The sequence below is a fragment of the Cebidichthys violaceus genome, unplaced genomic scaffold (assembly GCF_023349555.1).
Source record: "Cebidichthys violaceus isolate CVI_PGR_0920_01 unplaced genomic scaffold, fCebVio1.0.p SCAF_27, whole genome shotgun sequence".
Lineage (NCBI taxonomy): Eukaryota > Metazoa > Chordata > Actinopteri > Perciformes > Stichaeidae > Cebidichthys > Cebidichthys violaceus.
The window spans coordinates 4,863,577-4,872,274 of record NW_027176450.1 but is presented as its reverse complement, the minus strand read 5'-3'; the positions used below and the strand labels follow the sequence as shown (position 1 = coordinate 4,872,274).

The following is an 8,698-nucleotide window of genomic DNA, read 5'->3' as shown; positions in this document are numbered from 1 at the left end:
CACATCAACTCACTTGATTTCGTTGGCCATGTCGTCCTCGTTGTCTCTCCGCCTCTTCACCAGGAAAACGAGACAGAGGAGGAGGAGGAAGATGAAGCCAACCACCGAGCCCACTGTGGCGCCAACGATCATCCCCACATTAGTGGCTACAGGAAGAGTCATGGGACACATTTCATGTCTACATAGCATCCATACTGTTTTCCTCTGTTAGACAAATGTCTCAGATGAGTGTGTACGATAGGAGTTATATTGGAAACACATGCTTAACGACAAAAAAAGAAATACAAATCAGAGTCCAACTGTTCATCATCTGCTGTCATACATACAGGTGACGATCTCCAGGTTGATGAAGCAGCTCTCTGACCCAGCTGAGTTGCTGGCTGTGCACACGTACTTCCCCGACATGTTACTGCTCAGGTTGCTCAGCTTCAGCGTGCCCGTCTTCTCGTCTGAAAGCAGCATCCAACACGCAGGACTACGGTCAAGCATGATGGCACAACATCTGACCGCAGACGCATCGACACGCAATACTTTAAGCATTATGGATATGCTTTATTTTATTATCCAGAACGATATGCTCTTCAGATGAGAATTCATCCGTAATTGTTAGTGTTGGTTATGCTGTCATCTTAAATAACAAGGACTTCATACAAGACAAGAAGTATTCCTTTCTCTTAGGATCTCACTTTATGAAGTGGTTTATCTAAAGCACAAATATAGCAGCAAACATACTTCCTATCTATAGATATTATTATAGGTGTGAGTTTACATTGCTGACATACTGTACAATGTCATGCATGTGCCTTTTAGTGCATATTTTATATATATATATATATATATATATATATATATATATATATATATATATATGTATATATAAAATATACAATAATATATTATTATTATATATATATAATTTCCAATAGTTAGTGCGTATGAAAAGGAGAAATATGCTTTGGATGAGAAGATTGATACCACTTTCATATCTGTCTGTTAAATATGAAGCTACATCAGCTTAGCTTAGCTTAGCTTAGCATTAAGCCTGGGAGCAGGTGGAAACAGTGGGCCTACTTCTGTTCAAAAGTAAAACTAAATTAAAATAAGTACACTATTCCTTCTAAATATACCGTAACATTTCTATTTACAATAAACACTCGAAATGACAAAGGTAGTACATGTAAATACTTTGATTCATCTTACCTCTTTACTTAAGATTCCATTAAACTTATTTTCTTTTTCTTTTTACAAAATTTACCAAAACACTGGCAACAAGAAACATCTTGGGTAGATGATAACAAAAATGTAAATCATAACATCTAAACTAAAAAGGCAATCTGGTTTGAATTGACATCAAACATTATGATTAAACTTGTTTACAAGATATTCAGCCAAGGATCTATAGAGGGAACCATGAAGTGCATCTTATGGGATACTAATGAACCAAACCGTTTGGATACCTCATCATCACCTCACCTAACATAAACACTGGTATGCAGCGAGCTGAGTATGGTGACTCCTAGGTGTAGTATTACAAATATAATAATTTGTTGCATTAACATACAAACTCCACACACAGGGGCGTCAATCACATGTAATTCCATTAAATTAGCTTCTGCTAACATTACTGTTCCCTTTCACACAAATTTATAGAATTAAAATCATACAAAATATCAAGACTTCAATTGTTGCTCAGCAACAGGGGCAGGTACATGAATGCGCTCCACTCACTGAGCATGGGTGAGAAGAAGACCTCCGAGCTAGGGCTGGTCTTCTTCCACTTGTACAGGGGAATGGGTTTCCCGGAGCTGGTTTTGCAGCTCAGAGTCACGTTCCCCTTCAGCACCGGCTTCCCCGATAGAGAGCACTTGGGAACCCCGGGAGGGACTGAGACGAGAGGGTTAAAGAACGTTTCTTTTGTTAGATTATACAACGTAATTTGACGTATGAAATATAAACTACACTGCATTTAAGGTGAAGTCTTCCCAAGCAGGATCTGGTTCTTACCCTTCACGTCCAGACTGAGCTCAGCGGTGAGGCCGGGATTATCAGGGATGATGACCTGGCAGAGGTAGCGTCCTGAGTCGGACTCCTGGGTGTTGTTGATGTACAGCGACACGTCGCGCGAGGGCATGCTAGAGGAGAACCCGACCCGGCCCTTAAACTGGGAGCTGCCCACGCTAGTGGAGTCTTTGGTGTAGGCGATGATCTGGACGACACAACAAAGAGCCAACGTTCATGTCGGCATGACTGCACGGTTATCCCGGGTCAGAACAATCACAAGCATTTTTAATCCTGCCCAGAGTGATTGTTTGGCATTTCTGGAACATTTGGCCGAATGCATTACAGAGTAAACTGGGTCACATGGAACACAATTTGTAAAATTTTCTCATAGAATCACATACTGCACATTTGTGGCCCATTTCCATCAGTTCCTTCATCACTGTGAACACACACACTGTAGTTCATACAAAGTCCTGCTGCCACAAACACTCACTGCAGCACCAAAGCTCTGCTGAAAGTCATTCTTTGAAGCATTATTTACTTTAGTGTGAGTGGTGCTAAAAACTACAGTGCCCAGCTGCTTTGGGGAATTATTGAGTGTTGTGACCCATTTTTAAAGATGAACATCTTTAACCAGTGCAGAGAGCTGCAGGAATAAGTTGTTTTTTTACTTCTAGTTCCCTCATCTCAAAGTCAATGTGTTTTTGGCTAGGTGTCTGAAATAAGGTCCGTGGTTAACACAAACAAGCTAAAGAGAATTCAAAGACTTAAAATACATCAGTAAATACGTCTCTGGTGTCTTAAAAGGTGGTTGATAACACGACTAAGCGTCCTCACTGGAACACTAGTCCTCCTTCAGTTTAGTGCTGGACATGAAGTCATGTGGCCGTGGTGGAGTTGATTTATAATAGCATTAATAACGTTAGCTTTTTACTTCTGGTATTATGTATTTACAACAATTACAGAAGTGGTGTTCATTTGTGAAGTGTATCTTGCTGAACAGAATCTGTAAGTATCATCAACGTTTCTTTGTCACAGAGATTATTTTCTGCAATAATCCCAAATCCCATTGTCTTTTTGTACCATTGGGACGCTGACTTCCTGGTTGGTCTATAAAAATACATCATCCCTGAGGCTCTCCACCGAGAGACAGACTATCACTCTTTGGTTTTCTTGGCTGAAACATTAGTAAGTAATATCAGGAGCCTAAACTTTTAAATTAAAAGGAAGTTCGGAGAGAATGTGTGAGAAAAGGCCACTGGGACGGCTACTGACATGTCATCAGATGTAGCCCTGCAGGTAGAAACAGTCAGGAGCTCTCAGACAGAGGACCTCTATCATTTTAACATCACAACTTTACAGAAGTCCTAATGGCTCCTTTCTAAACGTACTCAGTCAGAAACAAAGGATTTAAAAACTATTCAAAGTTGGATAGAAGATAGATTTAACATCTGATATAGTTTCTCTCAAACGTCAATGCTGATTGAGTCCATACTCTTTAGTTTAGGTGTCAGGGCATGGAGGCCAGCTAGGTAAGCTGTGAGACACAAAACACCCACATGACACGTAAGAAAAGCCTAATTCATGAAGACTTTCTCCGTGACGACATCCTGCAGAATAAACATCAGAAAGTGATTTAGTTTGGAAAGAACAAGACTGAACTGTTTCTCAATTTTCAACCAACTAGTTAGTTTATCAGAGTTAATGACCTCATATTAGCTGGACTGCCTACCATGGGGGAAGGCTGTGCATCACTGTAACATAAGGTATCTAGGGTTGGCTTTATAGTCCGTTTGTTCTTTTTATTCATCTGTTTGGCTACAGATGACAGCAGACACATGAATAAAAACCTCCCGTTTAATCAACCGTGTCTCTTCCAGCTCTCTGAGTTCTCTTGTCCCCTGTTTCATTTTTGAATGTGATTCTCTTTTGGGTTGTCCATCTGTACAGCCCAACTAATGCGTAAACTGAACCACGGCCAGGTCTCTAGATGGGGGGGGGGGTTGTTCAGCTCTGCTTCATTTCCTGTTTTACGGCATAGATAATCTGATTTGGAAAAACACGTTTATCTTAATTTCCTACCGCAGAAAACCTACAGTGTGGTTTATTAAAGCAGGAGAGAAATAATATCTAATATTAAAAGGTTAAGCCGGTTTTGTCTTGGATTCATTCCCAAGGGTTTACAAAGGAAGAGCTTTGACAGATTAACAACATAAGAACATAACTGTAATCCCACACATTATAGCCACAGAAGGCGATGTAAAGGATGTCCCTGCTGGGCTGTAGATACTGTAGAATATTAGATATGAAGATGAAGAAATATCACATTCATGTTTTCGATAGGACTGTTTGTAGCGACTCCCATCGGCTTCCTTACCAGCTGGGTGCTGTTGGAGACAAAGTTCCAGAGGATGGTGTTGGTGCTCAGGTCGCTGCCTGGCCCTGTGCTGTACGTGGCCCTCAGCACCACCATCTGACCCTTGATCACATCCATGCTGGGTTGGGGCATCTGGATCTGGGCCCATATGCCTGGAGGAGAAAGGAGGGAGGGGAAGGGAAGAAAGAGAACTGTCAGTGTGACCCATCTCCAAAACGGACCGTGTCTCCATCCACACTCACTGTAAAGCTGAACGAACCTGTATTCACTTTATGACACAGTATTCATATTCATATATTATTAATATTATCATTCACCTGCTACTTTCAATAAAACTAGACATTTCACATGTCACGCAAAAATGTCACGAGCACACATATCTGTGGTATCACATCATAAATTAAGATCTGATCTAATATTATTCATAACGATGACAAAAAATCAACAAATACAACTTTATTCATACGCCACCTTTCAAGCATGAAATGCAACACAAAGTTCTTAACAAAAAAACACAAGTTTAAAACCAAATATATATACACAAGGAGGAAAACTAATGAAAAATGAAATGTTATCTAAATATTACAAAAGAAAGATCATAAAAGATTAAAAACAGACAGCAGTTATACGTAGGTGAGTGGACAGTGTGGAGGAGCCGGGCTGCAGTGTTGGCATTGTACGAATACGTTGAATCTCAACGTATCTGAACCATTAATACGTTTCATATCAACATTTCTAGATACATGCACTGGTACAGTGCTTTAACCAAACTGCATTCTCAATTACGTTTAGGTTTAGGCAACACAACTACTTACTTGGGGTTAATAAAAGATCATGGTTTGGGTTGAAATATGTGTGTTACTTTTGGTTTCACACAAACAGCAGTCTCCTGGGTGAAAGTCCCTCATTTGGAATTACAGGGACTTTAATTAGAAACGTATGTGTGGTGCGTCACAAAGAATCATAATCCTGAAGTATATACGTAATAGACAATGCATTGTTCTTTTTAAGAGACCAGGCTGGGAGACTTGACATGTTATAAATAATATTTCAAAGCACAATTCCTTAAACTCTGCATTAAAAAGCCAAAAACATATACACAAAGAACTGTAACAGCCTCATGTTTTCTAAGCACTGAATGTCATCCATCATAAGGGAAGTCTATGCAGTAAGAACATCAGAAATAGAGTCAAACATGCTGAGGAAAAAGCTGAATCGTGTCTTAAGAAGGAACATATGAAAACAAGTCTATTCGTCATCAAATCATTACAAATGATCCTACCGACTAAAGTTGGGAGGATATCCATGCAGGTGAGCACTTGTGGAAGTGAAGTCCTCAAAATTGTACAACACACATCTTCAGTCCAGAACAACAACACAAGCTCAGAGCTCTCCATGTTCCATCTGTAGAAGACTTCATCTCAGGGACTCATGTGACGTTCATATGTGACGTTGAAATGAGAGCAAATAAAAAAATAAATAATAATAATTCTACAGCAGTGCAGAGAAAAAAACTCAAAAATATTTCACCTTTTGTATTCATTTAATTAACTACAGGCCCAGTAGAAATGACCTCATTAATGGTGTTAATGTAGTAATTAGTTTTACTTGGACTGATCTCATTATTGCAGTGAACCTCTAATAGCTTGAATATCTAGTTGATTACTGTCTTTAGTATCTCAAGGTGAAATTAAGAGCCAAATGAAACACAAAAAACAAGATTCCTCCTGAGGAAAACTGAGAGTCCTTCATCTGGAGCAGCCTGGTGAACTACTCAGTGTCCGATCGTAAGTCTAATGTAGCGTGCATGTAAGGCCAGAGAGGGGCAGCAGAGAGCCAAACACACAAGCTACTCACAAACAAACGTGAAACACATTTTCTGCAGCTTGATATTCACTTCTTTCTACAGTTAATTCATATTTTTGTCTCAACTGCATATCAACTGCATATCATTCCCTTTTTGGGTGAAGAATGATTGAAGGATCATGTTGTTAGAAACAGAAATCTTTCATCAGACCTAACTTCTCTGTCCATCCCTATCAGAACATATAGTCAGACAGAAATAGTAAAGGGTGACACACACACACACACACACACACACACACACACACACACACACACACACACACACACACACACACACACACACACACACACACCTCCCCCCGTCTTCTCTTTATCTCTCACAGCTCTGACCCTTCCTCCTCTCCTCCAGGCAGGATTTCTCTTTGCCTTCCACAACTCTTCCCCTCAAATGATACTCCTGTGAACGGTTCCAGCACTAAGTGAAGGTGTAGAGTCCGGTCTGATCCGTCTCACACGGTTCATCACAAATCCTGCAATGAAGACACGTGGCAGGTGTACGCACGTTTTAAAGAATGGATGGGGTTTCTGTGTGTGTTGTTGTGTGTGTGACTGACATGACCTTTATGTGAATGCCATGCACAAAGTATCATCGCTCTTCACTGTTCTGCAACAGGGACTAGAGCTAGATATTACTATTCCTGAACCTCTCCACTACATCTGCACCAGCTAGACACCACAGAGAAGACCCTGGTCTACTCATGTCATGGTGCATGACTTCTGGGTACTGAAGTCCTCAGGTTTGCCTCAGGCTTGCTGCCAAGTGGGATCACCAACTTGCAGAGGTTCCCTATGCTGCTTTAAAGTTACACTGAAACAGTATTTCAGAAGAGTCCTGCTTGCTCACTCTAGCATATTAAGGTGGTAACACAGGTAATGATGAACCAGCAGGATATCAGCTAACGAGAGAAGGAATCAGAATCAGCTTCATGAGTACACATACCAGGAACATGACTAAGTTGTTGTTTTCAAAGCAGACTGATGTGGTACGATTTGAGTCTTTTATGTACCGCTCCTGTAACAGAACAATACCATACTTTTAGGGATTTTTTCCTAAGGTCCAACTGGCGGCAGTGGAAACAAGTTGCGAACACAACCTGATAGGATGACCCTGATCATTTTTACATCCAGCAGTTATGGACAAACATTGACATTCATTTGGAGCGGTGTTTTATGTTCACCTGATGTAAGTCCAATATTCCCTTTCTTTTAACTCTGTTTTTGGTCTCCACCAACTCCCGAGCATCTCTGTAGCTGTTAAATGCTCCATTATGTTAACCAGCTAGTTGTAACTGTTTGCTGGTGAGCAGGTAGTGTACAGTGGCTTTATATGACTTTCCCCCAGAAAGCAACTGCCTGCTGCTACGCTATGAGAGCTACAGTTGAAACTATAAAGCTCCATAGAGCCAAGAAGGAGCTGCAGATTCAGGTGATAATCATGTCTTCAGTTTGGTTTGTTTGTCTGTCAGCAGGATGATGGAGAAACTACGGACTACATTTTTCATGAAGCTTAGTGAAAGGGTGAATCACTGGCCAAGGAAGAATCCGTCAAACGTTGGAACGGATTGGCCTTGGTGCCCTTCTTGGTCTTTCTTGGTTCATCATTTGATACATTGTTATCATAAAAATATAACTGCTTTCATAACAAATGTGCATATACATCCTTAAAAAATGGCTCAAGATGATTTGCTTTGGAAATAAGAGTATATCTGTTTTTCTTTGGTTTTAAGAAAAATCCTAAATGAATATTATTTCTAATGAACACCTCCTGTGTTCTCTCGGCACAGCTGAAACTAGAAGGGTAACAATGCACCATGTAAAGCGATCTGTACAGAGAGTAGGTGTAGGTATCAGTATCAGCTTCTCCGTCACTGTGGAGACAGATGGAGACGTGTCAGCGATGAGTGAGACAGAGAATGTGTAGGCTAACATTGTTTCTGATAAAGAGTGACACAAATTAAGTCATTATGATATAGACAGAGGTGAGGAAGGAGATAGATGGATGAACAGTGGAAGAAAGACAGGTGCTGAAAAGGAGGAGAAATGACGGACAAGAGACACAGAGATGAGATTCATTGAGTCAATGTCTCTTAAGACCCTAAGAGATTTGCTGTGGCAGTGAGAAGCAGACCTCTTGTCTGGAGAGGTGCTGACTGATGGATGGATGGCTGGATCAGTGGACATGTAAAGATGACAGAAAGAGGCTTAAACATAAATGCAATGAGTCATAGTGTAGCAGCTCTCTGATGATTGCAGTAAGCCGGTAACAGACTCCACTGAGAGGCTGCTGTAAGAAGACTGGAAGTACTGAGGAGTAAAAGTCTCTGGGACAAGGACGATGTTATGAAAGACAACACAATGACTGGTGTTATGAAAGACAACACAATGACTGGTGTTATGAAAGACAACACAATGACTGGTGTTCTTAAAGCAACAGTAAGTAGGGTTTGTATGTCT

The 8,698-nt window shown here is 40.6% G+C and overlaps 1 protein-coding gene across 3 annotated transcripts in view; it reads right to left on the bottom strand.

Annotated features, from left to right (window-relative positions):
* Positions 1 to 8,698, bottom strand: part of esama (endothelial cell adhesion molecule a) — a 57,158-nt gene that overhangs the window by 2,009 nt on the left and 46,451 nt on the right. For 2 of the 3 annotated variants that reach the window (XM_068721368.1, XM_068721370.1), the window contains exons 2-6: positions 4,379 to 4,530; positions 2,005 to 2,206; positions 1,729 to 1,884; positions 327 to 449; positions 14 to 146 (exon numbers count right to left, since the gene is read on the bottom strand). In XM_068721368.1, the coding sequence (XP_068577469.1) occupies positions 14 to 146; positions 327 to 449; positions 1,729 to 1,884; positions 2,005 to 2,206; positions 4,379 to 4,530 (766 nt within the window). Of the gene's footprint in view, positions 1 to 13; positions 147 to 326; positions 450 to 1,728; positions 1,885 to 2,004; positions 2,207 to 4,378; positions 4,531 to 5,660; positions 7,695 to 8,698 lie in introns of those variants that run through there. The other variant, XM_068721369.1, reaches the window with a different exon arrangement.